This window comes from Somniosus microcephalus, chromosome 17 (genome assembly GCF_052327205.1).
Source record: "Somniosus microcephalus isolate GS21.2 chromosome 17, FLI_Smic_1.0, whole genome shotgun sequence".
Taxonomy (NCBI): domain Eukaryota; kingdom Metazoa; phylum Chordata; class Chondrichthyes; order Squaliformes; family Somniosidae; genus Somniosus; species Somniosus microcephalus.
Window position 1 is genome coordinate 42752362 of NC_141003.1, and position 21868 is coordinate 42774229.

Here is a 21868-nt window from a genome sequence, read left to right on the forward strand (position 1 = left end):
CTCAGCCCCTCTGTCTTGCATCAAACAATCTTAAGCACAGCATTCCTGTACTTCCATGATTAGACATTCACTTTCACTCTGTGATATGTCTTGTGTTGAATACTTAACTCACAGTAACTCTGATTTGTAATTATGATACTCACTTGCCAGTCAGCAACTGCTGTTTGTATTCCAAAGCAGTGCTGGCCATGTTTTGTTTTATCAGCCGGCTAGCAATAAAGCTCATTCAATACCGTTTTCATGAGCCAAGCACAGCTTGGAGCTATTGTAATTCAGCTGTTCTTGACAGACACTATCCATACCCATACCGTTTGACGGACACTATCCATACCCATACCGTTTGACGGACACTATCCATACCCATACCGTTTGACGGACACTATCCATACCCATACCGTTTGACGGACACTATCCTTACCCATACCGTTTGACGGACACTGTCCATACCCATACCGTTTGACAGACACTATCCATACCCAGACCGTTTGACAGACACTGTCCATACCCATACCGTTTGACAGACACTATCCATACCCATACCGTTTGACGAACACTATCCATACCCATACCGTTTGACAGACACTACCCATACCCATACCGTTTGACAGCTTATTGTATAAAATTTGGGCTCATTGGCAACTACAGAGCAGATATTCTCTTGGAGCATAACTTTTCAATTGAGACATAATGGGCTGAGTAGTTTAACGTGCAAGCACTTGAAGTCATAAGTTTTTCAAAAATCTTGGTGTTAAATGCTGCTCAATCCTCAGTTCAGTTTTTATCTCTCAAAATCAAAAAAAAAAAACCATTTGATGAACACTATGCAGTTGTCAGCATTTCATTGCATTTAAAAAGAGGGTCTTGTTTACCAAGTATTCTAGCTTCATAGGAAAACTTGAGAGGAGAAAAATTATTTTAAGTAACTTTTTGACTGCTGTGTAAAGCGCAATACAGGAAACTTTGTTATATCCGGCACCGACGGGACCGAGCTGTTGCTGATCTATCAAAACTGCCGGACATACCAGCGTTAATGTTGAAGCATACGGAGGTTTTCATCTCCATATCTGACAACAAACACTGTTGCTTAGCAACAGCTTCTAAACAGTCGGCCCGTACCTTGGAAGCGTCTCTGTAGCTTAGCAACAGCTTCAGAGAGACTTTCCAGAGCCTGACTGTTGGGGGGGAAAAAAAAGCCATGAGAAGGAAAAAACTGAACAAAACGGCTCCTGATTTCTGCCGGTAGATCGAGGTTTCTGGACATACAACCTCCGGATAAACCAAAGTCTCCTGTATTTGGACTGCAGGTTAACTGAATAAATGAGCTGCACCAAGTAATTATTGTAAATTTATATTTGATTTCTGCACAATTTTGATAAATTAATTAGGCATATAGAATGAGGAATATATTCTGTTATACAGAAAGTAATCTATCATTTCTACAAAAATATTAGAAATGATTGACAACAGTGGTTACCACATCGATCTCTACGATACAAGACTTCAAACTGAACATTCCTGATATATCAGTAATCAAGTCATTAGTGTTCATTTTGTGTAAGTGCGGTAATCACAATCAGCCTTTTGGTGGTGTCCTTGTATTGTGATTTTAAAGAAGTTAATCTATTTAAGAAGGAGATAGATAGATTTTGAGACACAAAAGGCATCAAAGGGGTATGGGGAGAGAGCGGGAATATGGTATTGAGCTAGAGGATCAGCCATGATCATATTGAATGGCGGAGCAGGCTCGAACGACCGAATGGCCTACTCCTCCTATTTTTCTATGTTTAACATCAATTTTGGCATACTAATTCTTTTGGTTGACAAAGCAAGTCATAGTATTCCACCACATAATGTAAAGTTGTCTCAGCAGTACATCACATCTGTAGCTCTGTGATGATGGCCAGGTGGAATTAGTGACCTCACAATGAAGAATATGGATACTTGGGGATTGAATTAACAATCCTGTTTGTGTGGTGCCACGTGTAAGTTACTATCTGCTGTATTGCTGCCCTGCCAGGAAGTTGATGACGAAAAAAGGTCTGTATATTTAGATGCACACGTTATGTAATCTATTTTAACCAATATATTTACCGTTGAAGATATGCAAAGTTAAGGCACCTTTTTTTAGTGTAGAGTATTGATGGGTTTGAAACGTAATGTCAATCTTGTACTCTACTTGTGTAAAAGAAAAAAATGATTGAAAAAGCTTAACGCACTTCTCCAGAAACCTGGAGCTATGGTGTAATTTGGAATTTACTTTGGTAAGAGTGGCATGGCAGGTACTGGAAATAACCCTGAATTTATTCAATAGATCAAGCTTTGACATTCTGGAAATTTGGGGTTCTAAATAATTATAAATTTAAAAGCAGTATGCACTTAACAGGCTTTAATTTGAAATTTAATAATTTTTGAAGTGTACCCTCCATGAGATAACACTTTTTTCTGGCAGAGATGACTCAGGCATTTAATGCTTTATTGAGATTATTTATTGATTTGATTAATGTTCATCTTTTAAACAGTGAAGTTCTGAATCTAACTATGGGCAGTAGATTATTATTGCAGTGGAAATTTCATGACAAATTATGGTCAAGTAGCTGAAATGCATTTGAAGCATATTTTCCACCAAAACAATTAAACACTTTGATCCTGTTATTACAGACTTTAAACACTACAATTTATGACAAATGCATTGGCCTTCTTCCACTGCGCATATTTACATGGTTAATGTTTCCAAATGAAGCATATGAACGTTCTCACAAACCAAACTGTTTACAATGCCACTAATACAACAGCAAAATACTGTACTGCGATTGCTGGCAATCTGAAATAACAGAAAACGCTGGAAAAGCTCAGCAGGCCAGGCAACATCCTTGGAGCGAGAAACAGAGTTAACATGGAAAAAGTTGGAGATGTAACAGATATTAAGCAGGTGCAGAGACGGGAGGGAGGGGTGGAAGCAAAGATTTCCAGCATCTGCAGAACAGTACTTTGCTACTGTATTAGTGTTTGGTTCACTGCCACCTCTCTTCTAGGAATGCCCACCTTGAAGTTCTGCTCTTCTCTCCGATGGGATTTCCATTTGTCTCTTCAACCTTGTTCCTTCAATTCCTTCCTCCCCTGTCTCTGCACCTGCTTAATATGTTACATCTCCAGCTTTTTCCAGTTCTGGTGAAGGGTCCCAGACCTGAAACGTTAACTCTGTTTCTCGCTCCACGGATGCTGCCTGGCCTGCTGAGTTTTTCCAGCGTTTTCTGTTGTTTACAATGTCACTTCTGCCTGTACTTGAATTTTTTGTTTACACAGGATTTTTTTTTGTAACATTGAAAATCTTTTGTATCTGTGTTTTATTTTCTATCTCTTACAGCATGTTGATCCTGCCATGTGCTGTGGCATGGTGTGGTGGGTTGGTTGCTCAATCTTATAATTGCCCCAGGTAGTGAATTGTTGATTTCACCCTAGGAAATTGCCAAACAGCAGTTAGATGCTACCTTAGAGATGTTTAAAAATTGTATTGCGTCCAGGTGTTCAGGCGCACAAGCACCGGTGGTCACATGAATCCAGTGCAAATCAGCTGACTAGCAGTGAATTGAAGTCTACCCTGCTGCTGAAATCATACTTTTTGAAAAAATCTGAAGAATGGCTCATTCCTTGGCTATACCGCTGCTCATTATAATGCTGGGAGAAGGGGGGAGAAGAGAGATGTCCAAAAAGTTAAGCGCCACAGGAAAAGACTGCGGCCCACTCGCAGGTATTGAGAGTAGAAAGCTTGAAATATTTGTTTTTTATAGCCTTGTTTAGGTCCTTGAGCTCCAAGCAGATTTGCAATCCTTTCCTTTTATCATTAATTACTAATGAGTTCACACATTATGAATGAGAATTTATCGCATTCCTTAAATTTTTCATTTAATTAACAGGTTAGAACCAGTCTGTAGTGGTAAGTAATTCAGCAAGATGGCGGTTGCAAGTAGAGTCTGTGCTGTTGAATGTTATCTAAGTTTGCTTAGTTAAATCTTGCACCAAGGTGATAGATTATATTTGGGCATTACTGTGTTGAATGGCTAGGTTTTTTTTGCAGTGATAGAGCCATCTACAAGATCAACCAAGTAGGTTAAGCCAAATGACATAGTTTTGGCCGTTGAATAAATCAACTTGCTGGTTTTATTACTATCGACAAAGTACAAGTTATATGTTTATACACTTTGGGGTCTTCCTTTAACTCTAATTACAATCCAGGCAAGTTCTCAGCCTGGAATAACCAAGAATTACTGAAAGTAAGCTTATTATACACCTGGATGAACAATGGCAGATGACTTGCTCTAAACCTATCAATTCTAAGATTGTCATGTTATCTTTGTGTCATATACTACTACACCAGTACATGACAATGCCACACTGCATACACTCCATTCTCACTGGAATGTGGGCTTTGGTTATGTAGATATGACGATACAATTGCATGGTTATAAATATCACACCTTAACGCAATGATAACAGCTGAAACAGATATATTGGCTCCAATTTAGCACAAACCCTTTGATGCTAAGTAAACTGCATTAACCTGGCACCTCCTGCTAACTTGGCATTCCCCGCGGAATGCTAACTACCTAGCATAAACCATGTGTTCACCTCTATCACACAGAATACATACTCATACTACAAAGATATTGATACTATATTATGCTATTTTTCATGTTGGATTGTATATTCTCCTACACCATCAATCTAAAGGATTGCATTTTGCATAATCCTTGCAGATAAGTAGGCACCATTATTAATCAAACAGTCCACATTCCCACATGCATTTCTCTTTAGTGATAGTGTGTATATGCCCTCTTGGTATAAGATATACTGACTGGAGTGACCTCAGTGCTAATTATCTAGTGCCAGTTCTAATGGGTGTTAGTGAGTGTTTTTCAACGCCTTCAGAAGATATGCTTCCTAAAATTAACTCAAGTTAATATTTTAAATTAGTTTTATTTTTGTATTGTGGCGGGGTGATGAGCTTTTGTTTAACAGATTCGGGCCTGATTCCCCACACCTTACAAACTTTCAGCTGACTGTTAAGTCTGGTTTTTTGTCTTACAATACTCCGGTGAAGCGCCTCAGGACGTTTTACTACGTTAAAGGCGCTATATAAATACAAGTTGTTGTTGTAAGTATAACAGAAAGAGCAGTGGCCATCCCAAAATATGTTTCTGACCACCCCATTGTTTGTTTTGTTAACTCAGGCTGGAAGTAATTACAGTATTGTGTATAATAGTATCTTCAGATCAGTTTAAAAAAAATAGAAGCTGCCAGCAAAGGAAGAATTGAATTGTCCAGTTCTTTAATGAGTCATTTCAACAGCTATTTTTCTTCATTTGCTGAATGCTTTTTACCATAATCCTTAATAAGCAATATTGACACAAATACATGTGTATCACTAGGTTACTGCTCATTCCCTGCTCCCTCTACTTTGCCATAGATATGCAACTGTTTCACTAACCAAATCTCTGCTCTTTGGAACCCTGTTGAAAGCCACCCTCCCTTGGTATCACCTGCTTCAAAAAATCGCTTAAAAACCGTGACCCAATTTTTGATTTTTTTTTCCTTTTCCTGATAAATGGCATCTCTCTCTTATCAAGTGCTTTGAAATGGTCTTCCATGTGACAGAAGCTATAGAAATGCAAGTTTTTGTTGTATGGAAACCTGTATCTCTGTGAGGGCTTCTAGTACAAGTAAATCATGTCTCTCATTGGAAAACTCTTTGTTTTCAAGGACAACTACACTTTTGCACAGCCTGGGATTCAGAGGAAAGTAAAAGCATTACAGGAGCTTGTTAGCCGGATCGATGGTAAGTCTGATCCATTCTTGAATTCACGTTGAGTACAACAACAATGTGTTAAGACTGCTTGGTAAAAAACCTGTACAAATTTAATGGCCAATATCAAGTTGACTACTCACCATGACAGCTTGGTGGCCTTTTGGAGATGACGTGTCATCCTCAATCAACTTCGAGCATTGTGCCCTTTGCAAGATCAGTGTTGTGTGTCATTTAAGGGGAACTGCCAGAGCATAAGCAACTTTCATTACTTTTTATCAAAGCAATATAATCAAACTTCAATGGCAATTTTTTGTTGGAAGAGTAATGGTTGCACCAGATAACCAGTCAGCATTCAGTTTGCATTAAATTCACTCGTTTTAATTCTGCAGGAAGTCACATTGACTGTTTATGGATGCCCTTCGGCATTCAGCTTTGTGTCGTTGTGCATCCCAGTCCTATCATGAGTGCTGAAATCATTTGTGTGGTAAATCTAATTAATTATGGACTCTGAAAATACTATACCATCTTTAACAATTCAGCTAAATGATAATTTTTCAGGGCAATTTTAGATTACTGTTGCAGACACTGGCAAGGAGCTCTGAGGTTGCCTCTCTTGTCCTTAAAAAAAAACCTTCCATGAAATGCTAATTTCCATGGTTCTGTGACTAGCTTTAATTAATTGCTTTACTTCAGATAATACAATCCATTCAAATGTATTCTCCAGATATTTATTGCAATAAATGAATGGAACTGTTTATCAGCTGAATTGTCTGGTATAATAACTGAGCACATGTCAGTAGTGTTGAAGGCTCTGGAAACTAAAATAAAAAAGTACATTAAAGAAATTGATTTGCCTTTTGATAGGTGCCTAGTTTGTAACAAGCTTCCCAAATAGACTGAAACCTTTGTAATCAAGATACTATTGCTCATTCTGTACTAAATTACCTTTGATTTTGAAGCTGATAGAAAACTCAAGTGTCTTACATCTCCATTCAGCTTTTCACAAAACTTGGCAAAAAGGGTTTACATTTCTACATATCACATTAAAATGTTAAGTATTGCCATAAGAACTGTAAAAATTGGAGTCCTATATGAGGATTATCTTTACATAGAAGTATGTTACTTTTTCAAGCTAAACCTACCTAAACTGGGTTACTTCAGTTCGGCTGTCACCTTAAAGCAGTTGTAAATAAATCTGCATGTTAAATTTGATAGCACTAGCCTGCAATGTGTCCTCATGCTGACCTAAGTAAGTGTTGGTAAATCTACTAGCTGTTTCAGTTATTTTGCTTTCTAATTGGGTAAAAGCCTTTTTTCTTCCAAGCACATGATTCACTGCATCAGTCCACCAGAAAATACTCGAAGAATATGATAACCTTGTTGGAACAAGTTAAAGGAGCGTCCTTCGTAGCTCTGCAAAAACATAGAAAATACTGCACACCACTGCCCCAAATTCAGGAGGATAGGTGAAGGATCCTGAATGAAGATCAATAAATTCATGTTGGATTTATTTTTTAAAAAGTGCATAGCCACTTCACAACTAATTTGTATTCTGAATATTTGTGGAACTTTTGGTCCCTTGACCACCCTTTCCTACTGTCAATGGTTGTCTTCCACTTAAGACATTCTGGGACAGATGCCATGATTGAAGGCAGCCTGTAGCCACGCCCTGGATCTGAAATCTTAGACTTTATTGTAACTCGATTAGATTATATCGTAACTACATTTTTTTTAATTACAAAATTTTTGTAATCAAAAAAATAATTTTGATAGCAGTTATAGAGCTCAAACTGGCCATAGTCAAGTCTCCCTTAGCAGAATGTAGTGTATGAAGGAGAAGCTTTAACTTTCCAGGGTGGTACAAACTTTCCAGAATGGTAGAATCCCTGCCAAATTAATTGTTTGAGCCAAGTGCAAATAAATCACTGCGATACCTTAATTTGTGCAAAACTTGCAATAATCAGTCACATTTCATAGTTTGGACAGTCAAGGGTCATACAGATATAGAAGAAATCTGAATAGTTGTCCGTTTCCCTTCATTTATCTTCAATTTAGTTTATAACTGTCAAATCTGTAACCATATACTCAAAAAAAAAAAAAAAAAACAAAACAAAAAAAAAAAAACATTAATTATTGCATGGTAATCTCTGTTGATTGCAAAAGCTTTATAATCCAGTTAAAAAATAATATAGGCGTTGACGCACGCTGCCCAATATCCACTTATACAGTAGTTTAAGCCAAGGGTGTAACAATACAACCTCTCTGTGGTTTGAACTTGATGCCCGTGTCTTTTGCACGTGTTTCTTCCGTTACACTCACATAGAATTTACAGCACAGAAACAGGGCATTTGGCCCAACTGATCAATGCTGCTGTTTATGCTCCACATGAGGCTCCTCCCACTCTATTTACAGGAAACTCTCTCTTAACCGGCACCTAAAAAAATAACCGGAAATCTCTGTTAACCGGCAAAATTCAGGAGTAGGTTCAGGTAAGTTTTACTTCATATTAGTGGCAGTGCCTGGATCTGTGGCTGTGTAACTGGGGTTCCTGCACTTGTTGCTAAGCAACGGGGATGCTTGGTCTGTGGCCGGAGTTCCTGCACATGTTGCTAAGCAACAGGGAAGCCTGGATTTGTTGCGGTGTACGGAGCTCTCGTACCTTTTAACTAACTCTCTGTAATCCGGACTTTTTGATAAACCGGCACCTCGCCGGTCCTGTCGGTGCCGGATAATAGAGTTTCCTGTACTTTGTCTAACCCTATCAACAAAACCTTCTATTCCTTTCTCCCTCATGTACTTGTCGAGCTTCCCCCTTAAATGCATCTTGCTATAGGTCTCCACTACTCCATGTGGTAGTGAGTTCCACATGATGCGTTGACGTTTGATTTGAATCGTCAAGGTTTTTTATTCCACAGTACTGAGCAAGATTTTCTTCGTTCAGTCCTTGGCTTTGTGTAATGATTTTTTTTTAATTAATGTTACCATACCTAACTTTGGTGGATCATTTTAACTTGAGCAAAATTATCATTTTGCATCCCAGAGCAGAACCTTTCTCCCTGCAGTTTCCTATCTTGTTTTTGACCTTCTCACATCACTCCACTCACTGGATTCTTATTGCCAAAAGTCTGACTGACTTTCTTGTTGGTATTTCTTTTTTAAAAGTATTACTCCAGTGTCAGCTTTTCGTCCACACTGACTCGAGTGTAGTTAGGAAAATACAGACATTGTACTGGCCGCACTAGACGTGCTCCTATCTAGTTATCCAGCAAGTTAAACACTTCTTCAAAATAATTCTTCGTGAAGCCGTTTGCTTTTTGAAGCCTTTACTTGAACAAATTTGTGAAACTGTAAACAAAGATAAAGTATGTTTTGCACATAAACTGAGTACTATACATTTGATATTACATAAGATATAAACATATTTACAACAGTAGAATAGACTAATTGTATAACTAACTAACATTTGGACTCACTTCTGTAACTATCAAATATTAACCTTTTATAAACATAGTGTTATCAAAATACTACTCTGACAACGTTGCTATTATGCTAAGAAACAAAGATACTCACAGATATTGCGCTTGGCCTAACATATGAAATCAGATTACATTGGATTATGAAACCCTTATGGAATCCTCCATTACTGCCAGGTTCTTCCTGGGATTCTACTTCCTGGGTTACACAGGAAGAAAGGTACGAATGTCAAATGACCTCTCACAGGAAGAAAGGTACGAAGGTCAAATGACCTCACACAGGAAGAAAGGAACAAAGGTCAAATGACCTCACACAGGAAGAAAGGAACAAAGGTCAAATGACCTCTGTTTCATACAAACACACTGCTAACACAATAACCACCACCAGAGGGTGCTATCTGCGCACATAAAATAGTCCATCGGTCCAGAACAGACATAGAATGAGGAAATGCAGCAGCATGAATAGAAAGTGGTAGACTAACAGGAAATAGAGTTTGGGTAAATGGTTGTTGCTTGGATTGGAAATAATTTCCCCCTGGAGTTACCGTTGGTTCTACTTTTGGTGTTGGTTTATATCGATGATTTTTGTCTTGGGCATAGGGAAAACAATCTTGTAATTTACTAACAACACAAAAGTAAAAGGTTTTGCACAGCAAGGAGGACCTTGAGACTTCAGGAAGACACGGCCAGACATATGGCACATTCAATTTCATGTGAATAAGTGTGACCTAATTTTTTTTTAAGGAAAAACAAGGAATGGGAGTATATGTGTGATGGAAGGGCAGTGAAGGATGTGGATGAACACAGCGACCAGGGGATTCAAATATCTAATTCCCTAAAAGTGCAAGTGCATTTGGGTAAAGCCATAATAAAGGCTAAACAACATTTTGGATTTTGTAAATAGAGCCATAGGGGGAAAAATTTGGTCGGGTAGTGCCTCCGGGGGCGTTAACGACTTGCCACCCAAGCGCGGTGATTTTAGCGCCGCCCGCAAAATTGACCTGGCGGGTTGCAGTGGTGCTAAACACTACCGCCACGATCTCCTGCGCCCGGAGATCGTGATGTCATCAAAGCGTGCACCACCCCAGTTGCGTCCCGGACCGGAAATTGATTCTCGCCCGTCTGCCGCTAGGAACGGCAGGTAGAGATGGACGTTTTGCAGTCTGCTGGGAGCTGGGGGAGCGCTATATAAAGGCGTGCGCTTCCTGCTTTGTCCTGTCTGCAAAATATTCTGCCTACGCAGTTTGAGAGAGGCGTCCAGAGACATTTAATGCTGTCCGACGAGGAGTTTTGTTCCTCATCACTTTTCAGGTTCCTATTTCTGTCAGCTTTATTACTACCATATTTAGAAGACTAAATGGGGGCTGTACTAACACGAGCATCATCCTCCAGCTTCACCTTCGGAGGCGCAGAGAGAGCGTGGCAAACGTGGCCAGAGGGAGGAGGGCCAACAGGCCTCTGCACAGAAGATCTTAACCTCCAGGGTATTCCCGGAGCAATTCTCTTACATTCATTTGTCCGAGGCGCAGTGTTTTAGAAAGCTACGTTTAGCAAGGAGGTGGTCACTGAGCTCTGCCACCTCCTGCAGCCAGAGCTGCAGCCTCAGCTCGGGACCAGGACGTCTCTGTCGGCGGCAGTGAAGGTGACAGTGGCTCTCAATTTCTATGCCCGCGGCTCCTTCCAGGCTTCCACGGGATATTGCGAACATCTCCCAGTTCGCCGTCCATTGTTGCATCCGGGAGGTCACAAACGCTCTATACCAAAGGAGAAGGCAGTACATCTCATTCCCCATGACCTGAGAAGATGGCATTTGGGATGAAGAAGCACATCATTACAACCATCCTGCAGCCCCTATTACTGGGCAAAGCTCCAATGAGTAAATTGAGAAGTTGCAAAGTTTCAATTAAAAAAAATTATTTTTCTGACAAATTGTGTCTTATTAAGCACAACCAATAACAAACAAACACAGCAATTCATTAACTAACAAAACTGGTTCTTACCACATCGAGATAAGCGTTAACGGAATTAACAAGATATTAACATAAGCATCCAACTTTGGGACAAACATTCCCCCCATTTGTTTGAGAATTTTTAGTTATTCGCCCTTTGATCATGATCTCCCCACCCCCCCCCCCCCCTTCTTCCCAAGGCTGGTCTTGTGAGGGGGAGGTGGTATGAGAGAGGAGATAAAGCTGATGAACATACCGTTGCTGCCCCCAAGGGGATCGACCTCTCCAATAGCCACAGTGCCATTGACATGACTGGCAATGAGTCTGTGGACTCGCTCCTCCAGTTGTGAGGGGCTGCAGCTCTTCCTGTCGTCCTCCTGTGCATTGTTGCTCCCTCCGGTTATGTGAAAGCTTGGCCTGCAAGAAAAAGGACAGCGTCTGAGTGAGTGAGTGCAGCCATGTGTTTGACAGATGTGCCTGCCATAGTTGAATAGCCGTCAATGTCTGCAAGATGTGGGATGTGCATGTGACTTTTATTAGATGGGCATAGTTGTTGGGTGAATGTTGGGGATTTGGGACTTTACAACGTCTGTGCACAGTGAGGTTGAGATGGTGGGATGTCGAAGTTTTTCAAGCATGTGCTCACCCTGACCACCCGAGTGAGGTCGTTGAACTTCTTGCGGCACTGCATATGCGTTCTTTGGACCAGGCTCCTGGATGAAATGTGCTGGGCACTCTCCCTCCACACCCTTATTATCTCCCGTAGCAATGGCCTCCTGCCAGTCTCTGGAAACAGCACTGCCTGTCAGCATTCCACAGCGCTAACCAGAGCCACCAATGCCTGGTCGCTAAACCAGCAAGCTCTCTCCCTGGGCCTCTCTGTAGCCATCATGAATCTTTGGTGAAGATTTTTACCTGCTTGCAGGCCGAGGTCAAACGCTGCAATGAACAGGGTGTGGCTGCGCAGCAAGATGGACCCTCCCCTTTAAGAACTGGAAGGCGCCAGTCTGTCTGAGTACAAGGTAATTGGCATCGCCTGAGCTTGATTTAGCGCTCCAGTCACCTCCAGGGGCGCGGGAGATGAATTTCACGGTCGCCGGTGATAATTTGCGCTAGGCGCTAAAATTTGAGCCCAGCCGATATTAGCACCCCAAAATGGGCGACACCAAATTTTTCCCAGAGTACAAGAATTAATTAAGAATAAGTTTGTAGAAAAGATTGATTGATTAGGCCACAATTAGAATAATCTGTGAAGTTAATGGTATCCCATAATAAAAAGGACATTAAAGCTATAGAGTGCCTATAGTGTAGATTCACCAGGATGATGTCGGGGACGGGAAACTGTAGTTATGAGCAGAGACTTGAGATACTGATTATTTCAGTTGAAACAGAGAAAGATAAGAGGAGCTGTCATACATTTTTTAAATGATGAAGGGTGTTGATTAGAGTGAATAGGGACACACTATTTGCTCTGGTTGGAGAGTCCATGACAAGGAGTTGTGAATTAAAAGTAGTCACCGAGAGCGATGAGCGAGGTTAGGAGAAATTTATTTACACAGGATTGTGGGAGCCTGGAATGCTATGTCACGGGGTGGTTGAGGCAGATGCATAACATTTTTAAGAAAATGTTGGACAAATATTTGAAGCAAAGTAATTATACTGGGCAATGAGAAGAGAGCAAGATAGTTGCATTAGTTTTGGATTGCTCGCACAAAAAGCTGGCGCAAACGCAATGGGTCGAATGGCCTCCTTCTGTTCAAAGATGACATGCTTGACTCATACTGTCAATTCTTTGATCGTGAGTTCATCATTGCTCTTTGTAGCATAACCGATTATTTCTCAGTGGCATGCAATCTTGCATCCTGTAACAACCATATTTCTGTGGCTGCAGGTTGGTTTATTAGAGGTCTAATGGATTGATGTCTGCCATTAATGTGGTTTCATTGTACTGACATATTCATGTTACTGTTGTGCATAGAAATTGCTAAGTGATTAATTCCAGGCGATGTGTATTGACGTTCTCATTAGCATTACAAGGTATTGTCTTTTTAATGTTATGATTTAATATTACTTTGATCACAATTGATTGGCAGTGCTTTTAATAGGAATTAAAGATATATAAAACACAATCTTTGTGCTCAGCAGTTTTGACACTGCCAATATATATTCACAGGCGGCTTATGTATTCCAAGACTACTGTTGTAAGAATTTGCTATAAGTAGCTGGAAGGACAGCAGACTCTTAAGTTATTCTAATTAATGTATAGTGAAGTACTACTTGTGCTACATAGTACCTTTGCTTCTGTAAATCATTCTGATCAGTAGTTTAAGCCTACACACAACCAGTCTAGAGTTTGATCCTTTCAGCCTTTTGAATTGACCGGAGATGTAGTGGAAACTCTGTGTAAATTTGAATTTATAATATTACTGCTAAATATTGTTGATTGTTCGTCCTGGGCTTCGCAGTCTAAGATGTGGACGACAAGATGACGAAGGGTTCAGCTCACTTGTTGGAAGCTTGATTCAGCTATTGAAAGGAAAGCAATGTGAAAATAGCCTGAATTGTAACAGGAGACAATGGGCAGGATTTTCATTGGGCCATGGAGGTGGGATTGGAGGCGTGTGGGGGGTTAAAATCCCAAAATCGGGGGTCCCGAACCCAACCCGCCTCCATGCCAGTTTCAAAGGAGGTGGGTGCCCGCCCCGCACTCGGACACGCCTCCCCGAGGCAGGAAGGGGATTAGTGCCAATTAACTGCCAGTTAACAGGCAGTTTTTAGCCTTATCCCTATTTTTAATGTTGAAGTGTGGGATTCCCTATGGCTCCAAACCACGCCAAGTTAGAGGAGGCGGACCGTCGGGATGAAGGGCTTGGAAGGGTCAAGATGTTCAGGTTAGTGATGGGTGCATAAGTGCAAAGGTAAGTGTGTTTGGTGTGTTTAAAGTGTTTAAGTTTTACATGCCTTTACTTTACAGCCTTCCTTCCTTCAGGTCTCGAGTCCCTCATCTCACCGGCACAGAAAGCAGAATGGCTGCGAGCTGTCAAAAATTGTAGTGTACTGGCCGCGCTAGACGTGCTCCTATCTAGTTATCCAGCAAGTTAAACACTTATTCGAAATAATTCTTCGTGAAGCCGTTTGCTGTTTTGAAGCTTTACTTGAACAAATTTTGTGAAACTGTAAACAAAGATAAAGTATGTTTTGTACATAAACTGAGTACTATACATTTGATATTACATAAGATATAAACATATTTACAACAGTAGAATAGACTAATTGTATAACTAACTAACATTTGGACTAACTTCTGTAACTATCAAATATTAACCTTTTATAAACATATTATTGTCAAAATACTACTCTGACAACGTTGCTATTATGCTAACAAACAAAGATACTCACAGATATTGCGCTTGGCCTAACATATGAAATCAGATTACATTGGATTGTGAAACCCTCGTGGAATCCTCCATTACTGCCAGGTTCTTCCTGGAATTCTACTTCCTGGGTTACACAGGAAGAAAGGTATGAAGGTCAAATGACCTCTCACAGGAAGAAAAGAACAAAGGTCAAATGACCTCTGTTTCATATAAACACACTGCTAACACAATAACCACCACCAGAGGGTGCTATCTGCATGTAAAAATGTCCAGAATGTCACTGCAATACGATAGCTACCACCAGAGGGTGCTATCTGCATGTAAAATGTCCATAATGTCCACATAATGTCCAGAACATGTAGCATTCAGCTTTCTGTTCCGGGGAGATCTCTAAATCATCCTGAGAGGAAGGAATTAACTTAGAGTACAGATTGTCAGTGTTTGACCGCTTCAAACAGCTGTGAAGCACTGATATTTCATCTGTCAAAAGGTCTTGACAGATGAAATATCAATCTGTGACATCACCTGTTGTTGGGTGGCCCCTAATTGGCCTGCTGAGCCCACTGGGCAGGCTCAACGAGGTCAATCAAGTCAAAATCGCGTAGGTTGGCTCGAACTCAATGGAGGCGGGACTACAACCCCAAAAGTTGTAGTCCCGCCTCCTACCCGACGACTCAATGAAAATCCAGCCCCATGTCTTTCTTGCTGTATTACTACCTTCTAAATCACTGGTTATGACTTTAAATCATACTATTGATGCGCAATGTACATAGCTTGGCACTTACCACTTTTTTTCTATAGCATTTAATCAATTTTGCATTGTCCATTTATGCTGCTGATATAATCAGAAAGTAACTATGAAGAAAAATGTTGATTAAAACAGTATTTAAGATGCTGAGGAAGAAATATTCTGCAGAAGCTGTTGATCAGGTAAATTCAGGACATGATGATTCTCCTTTTAACTTTTTGCACACTGTTAAGCCTTTGTTACTGAGATTTAAAAGCTGGATAGGGTTGGATGCTTGTAGCAATATAATCTGTGTGGACTGTTCACAAAGAATGAATTCCAAGTTCATTTTTCACTCTGACCGCCTATGTTACAAAGTAATTATAGGCGAGTAAGGCCATTCAGCCCATTTTAATTCATCTATCCAGAAAGACCCCACAGTTCCCTCCCCATTATAATATTTAATTGTTTCTTAAATGATTAGAGGGCATTAACCTCCACTGTACTATCTGAAGTCTAAGGAGAACAATCCCGGATTAAGGGGAGATCTAATAGTGGTGTTCGCAATTATGAGGGGTTTTGATAGAGTAAATAAGGAGAAACTATTTCCACTGGCAGGAGGGTCAGTAACTGGAGGACACAGATTTAAAACAATTGGCAAAAGAAACAGATGGGAGATGAGTTTTTTTTAAGCAGCAAGTTGTTACGATCTGGAATGCACTGCCTGAAAGAGTGGTCGAAGCTGATTCAATAGCATCTTTCAAAAGACAATTGAATATATACTTGAAAAGGAATCATTTGCAGGGTTATCGGGAAGGAGCAGGGCAGTGGGATTATTTGACGAGCTTTTTCAAAGAACAGGCACAGACACAATGGGCTGAATGGCTTCCTTTTGTGCTGTATGATTCCAAGTCTATTTGAAGTGTTGATCGCTCTTTGTGTGAAGAAGAATTTCCCCATAACTGTGTCACTTGTTTCTTTCTTACTATGTGCAGTACTTTATAGTGGTGTACGTTAAATTACATCTGCCATTGACTGTTCTGCCTGCTCACGCATTTGTTAAACCTATTATACCTTGAAACTGCCTTGTTTTAAGTTAGGAGGTTTCTTCCGTATTTGATTCCAGCTCCTTAGGGTACTTGGGTCTTAGTTCACATGCTCTGTGGTATGTTGCCAAGTTCTTACGGATTGCTTGTCTGATCAAAGTGTTCTCCAGTTTCTTCAAGATGCATTGCCGAAGACCCACTGCAGTACAATCAATGAAAATGCCTTTTTGAATTTGACTCTGGTCCATTACTAAGAAGTTTTATACATTTCACCGCTGGATGAACAAAGTTTTCTTCATTTGTAGTGATTAAGTGGCCTGTTAACTGCTTGAGAAGTGTGAAAAGAGCATCATTACAGGTTGTTCCTGCTAACAAATTGGTGTTGCATGAAATCGCCTGCAGCAAAACACTCGTGAAACGTTTTCATTGGCAGTTACTAAAATCTACAAAAAATGATAACCCTCTTTTGGGACAATATAGTGTTAGTAATATTAAATAGTTTTACATACTCCACAATTAGAGACAAATATCCCTTCTGAAAGAGGTCAGTCAGTCAGCATCTGAAAACACAGAAACTATTTGTAGAAACCTTTATATTGTATAAATTCTACACGCACCTTTTGCAGAATTTTTTTTCTATGCTTACATGCTTAAAATATTAAATCATGATAATAGAAACAATTCTGCCTTCAGATAAGAAATTGTGCATTAGAAGTCTTGTTTTCTTTCATAAAGGAATATTTAAAACAACTGAGCTAGTGGTGAGTAAACTTAAGTGTTTTATGTATTTTTGTCTTTTATTTGATCTACTTGAAAGATTATATAATATTTTCTGTACGTATAAAATGGTAGGGATAATGTACAAGCCTCATATGAACTGGTGAAATTATCCCTATTGTTAAATGTACCAAGATACAGTACTTTGAAAAGAAACAAGTGAATTTCCTATGGCCCTTGCTCATGGTTAGTGTGAGATGGTTTATTTTTAGTGTGTTTGTCCTAAATGGCTGAACGGTTACAGTGCTACCTCTGGAGCAGGTAGGAACGACGGACATTACCATCACAGTATTACCCATTGATTTTTAAATATTGGGGCATGATAGTGATATCATTCAAGGATTTTAACGGTTTATAGATGTTAACTATTTCTTGAACCATTTTTATTAACAAAAATACCATGTTGGTTGTCATGGTGGTAAGACCACATGATGTGTTAAGATTTGTTTTGGTTTTGTTCTTGTGATACGTGTCAAGATTTGTGAACAGAATATGCATCAGGAAAATTTATAGAAAGGAGGATCCCGTGACTAGATGAATGTTATTTTGAGTAGACCTCTTTTCAGATCTCTTTAAGTTCTGTTGTTTCTGCTGTTTACAACAGTGGTTTCCAAACTTGCGTGCTTGTGAGCCCTATTAATATTGACCTGTTATCGTAACTTCTAAAGACAGTGTCAGGTACCCAAAGGGAAACGAGGTACTTAATCCTAATTTACATCAGGATGTCAGAACTCAAATTTTGGCTGAAATTCTTGTATTTTCAGAAGCTTGAACAGTGCAGTGATGGTGCTTTTGCGCTCAACTGTGCAGTCTGGCAAAGTAATTAAGTATAGGTTAACATCTGTGGTCTGTCATTGCTTTTGTATGTTTTGAGGGCATATCGGCAGTAGAACTGGGAGAGGCCAATGGATACAGTATAGCACGGAGACTTGAGCTGATATTATACAACCCCGTCCAGTCTGACACTGGTAGAAGGTGTGTGGAGATCTGTAATTTGTTTTATTTTGAGAGCATAGCTGGGAACAGTCACACAATCAATGGCTCTCAGTAAACCTGTTGATTTTGTATTGATGTGAACCAATTTCCAGAAGCTTTATAAAGCACTGGTTAGGCCACAACTGGAGTATTGCGTCCAGTTCTGGTCACCACACTTTAGGAAGGATGTGAAGGCCCTTGACAGGGTACAAAGGAGATTTACCAAAATGGTTCCGGGGATGTGGGATCTTAGCTACAAGGACAGGTTGCAGAAGCTGGATTTGTTTACATTAGAGCAAAGGAGGTTGAGGGGTGATTTGATAGAGGTGTACAAGATTATGACCGGTTTGGATAGGCTAGACGGGGAAAGGCTGTTCCCACTAGTTGATGGTACAAGGATGAGGGGACACCGATTTAAGGTTTTGGGCAAGAGATACAGGGGGGACATGAGGAAAAACTTTTTTACGCAGCGAGTGGTGAGGACCTGGAAACTCACTGCCGACGGAAGTGGTGGAAGCGGACACACACAATGTTTTCAAGGGGAGACTGGATAGGCACTTGAGGGAAATAAACTTGCAGGGCTATGCGGATAGAGTGGGGGAATGGGACTGACTGGATTACTCGACAAAGAGCAGGCACGGACTGGATGGGCCAAATGGCGGCCTCCTGTGCTGTTATGACTCTAAGTTGTGCTGTAATGGTAGCTGTTACAAGTTTAGGGCCTTGCCTTGGATATTCTGTGAGGTAGACTGATACTAGTTACTCCTGTAAGTGATCAAAAAAATGCTGAAACATGATGGTAGTCTCTTGCATTTGGTGGTGTGCCAGTGCTGTCGATATCTTAACTATATCATAGCATAATCCAGGGATGTTGCCGTAGTATTCCCTTGTGATCTGGACTGGATATTCAAGTCGTTTGCATGTGTGCTTCTTTAATGTCTCAAAGTGGACCAAGGAAACACTTAATGCAATAAGATCAGATAAAAATTAAGCTGATTTATTTCACAGCACATGAACATACATAGCAACATCACTCAGTTCAATCAGTACAGCTTGTTTTTATGTAATATTACAAAATAATAAACATGACGGTCTTCCCCAGATCATTGGATCACCTAGCTTGAGTTGGAGTAATTTCTAACTATTGCCCTGCATTCTTGCCTTCTCGCAACCTTTGCTGGGCCTGACTGGCTCAAGTAGCTTTCAGTTTACAAAAAATCCAATGGACCTTGCAGCTTTTGCTGGGCCATGTCTGTCTCTTTTTTTAATCACGCTTTGTTCCAGAGCTGGCAGGGGAGAGCTGCCAGAGCCTCTACTGAGCACCTTCCCAACACAATGGGTGTGAGGTGTTTATTGAATATCTGAATACTGAGGCAAGCTAACGAATTGCTGAAATAACAACAGAAAATGCTGGAAAAACTCAGCAGGCCAGGCAACATCCGTAGAGAGAAATTAAAAGTTGATGTTTCGGGTGAACTCTTTTTCAAAACTGGAAAGGAAATAAAATAGATCGAAGGCAGGGCTGCAATAGAACAAAAGAGAAGTAAAGAGACATTAAGAGGTATTCAAAACCAGACGAGATGGTAATAGGACAGAGGAGACAAAGACGGCTCAGATTAGGTGTGAAGTGTACTGGCAGGATGAGAAACAGCTGCCATGTGGGAGAGAGAGGAAAAAAAAGGAAAGTGGGGGGGGGGGGTGTAAGGGAAGACCCAAAACAAAGGGGTGGAAAGAAAATTATATATAAGTAAAAATGTAATGGGGGCCGAGGTTATGATCTGAAATTGTTGAACTCGATATTGAGTCTGGAAGGCTGCGAAGTGCCTAATCGGAAGATGAGGTGCTGCTTGTTTACAGTCTTTGGGGAAAACCACCCCCATTAGTATATAAACCATCTAGTGACTCAGTACCTTTTTTAAAACTTGTGTGAATGCACCATGCTTTAAACCACAGCATTTAAAGCTGACGCTTTTTCCACAGAAAGGAGTCGGAAAGGTGGCCAAATTCTTTCCAGAATCTGATAGCCTTAAACATGGGCGGGCGGGGGGGACTTTTAAAAATAGGCTGCAAAAAACAAATCAAGCTTTGAGTTTTGGATAAGCCCCGGTTTATTAAATTTAAATAAACCTTTCACTAAAAAATGGGAGGAACCCTATTCCAGAAGATGTTATAAGGACAAATTGCCATGCTTTCCATCACTGTGCTTGACTGGACAACTGCAATATCCCACTGTATTGGCCCACAGGCCACTATTGTTAAAAGTTATTGAAAATTGCTTCTGTGTAACAAGCTTTGTCACATGCTGTAACCTCAGTGTGATGCTTACATTGTACTTTTAAGTGAAATGCATTGATTCAAAATTGTGAATACCCGGAGATAAAGAAAGATGCCAGATTTACAGTACTTGTAAAAATTGTAACCATCTTCTGAGTGCATTTAAAACAATCAAATTTTAAAAATGCGTGGGAAGACTTAAACAGTGAAATTAGAAGATTTTAATTTGCTTTTGATGCTTGTAAAATCAGGCCGTGGAGGCCAATTAAAACCGTTACTGCAAGTTTAACACAACCAACCCTGCAGGCACATTGTTAATGTTTAGCTAATGCACCGATTGAAGTTCTTCAACTTAGTGATTTTCCTTGTCTTTTGAAAACAGTTGATATGAAGTGACCACTTGATGGCCATTGTAGTTATTTCAGATCATTCAGTAATCCTTTTCTTAGTGGTTTTTCAATTATTACTGCAGAAGTGTGCAAGAAAATACATAAATTTTGTCCTTGTATAAGTTCAGCACTGAGATTTCTGTGACATACTGAAATCAAATGCTTGCATAGGGTTTTAAAGTGATTTTAATATATTCAGGATATGTTTTTAATTCTCAGGATGTCGGCGTTGCTAGAAAGGCTGGCATTTATTGCCCATCCTTAGTTGCTCTGAGAAGGTGACGGTGGGCTACCTTGAAATGCTGCAGTCCGTGTGGTGAAGGTTCTTCCACAGTGCTGTTAGGTAGGGAGTTCCAGGATCTTGACCCAGCAATGATGGAATGACGATATATGTCCAAGTCAAGATGGTGTGTGACTTGAAGGGCAACTTGGAGGTGGTGGTGTTCTCTTGCACCTGCTGCCCTTGTCCTTCTAGATAGCAGAGATCACGGGTTTGGGAGGTGCTGTTGAAGGAGCTTTGGCGAGTTGCTGTAGTGCATCCTGTAGATTGTCCATGCTACATCAGCGGTGGAGGCAGTGGACTTTTAGCGGACTACTTGTTCTGAATGGCGCTAAACTTCTTGAGTATTGTTACCATTGCACCCATCTAAGCAAGTCAAGAGCATTCCATCACATTTCCTGACTTGTACGTTGTAGCTCGTGTAGAGGCTTTGGGGAGTCAGGAGGCGAGCACTTGCTGCAGAATACCTAGCCTTTGACGTACTCTAGTAGCAACGCTGTTTATGTGGCTGGCCCAATTGAGTTTCTGGTCATTGGTTACCCCCCCTAGATGTTGATGGTGGGGGGACTCTTCAGTGGTAATACCATTGCAGGTCAGGGGAAAGTGATTAGGCTCTCGTTTGAGATGATCATTGCCTGGCACTTGCGTGACAAGAATGTTACTTACCACTCATCAGCCCAAGCCTGGATGTTGTCAGGTATTGCTCTATACAACAATGACTCTTTGTTTAGTTATCTGAGGAATTGTGAATGCAGTTGAACCGTGCGCATTCATCAGTGAACAGCCCTAATTTTGACC

At 40.4% G+C, this 21868-nt stretch overlaps 1 protein-coding gene across 7 annotated transcripts in view; it reads left to right on the forward strand.

The window, feature by feature from the left end:
- Nucleotides 1-21868, forward strand: part of tbc1d22a (TBC1 domain family, member 22a) — a 554059-nt gene that overhangs the window by 229132 nt on the left and 303059 nt on the right. For all 7 annotated transcript variants that reach the window (XM_086010299.1, XM_086010294.1, XM_086010298.1 and 4 more), the window contains one exon: nucleotides 5758-5833. In XM_086010299.1, coding sequence (XP_085866425.1) covers nucleotides 5758-5833 — 76 coding nt within the window. The remainder of the gene's footprint in view (nucleotides 1-5757; nucleotides 5834-21868) is intronic.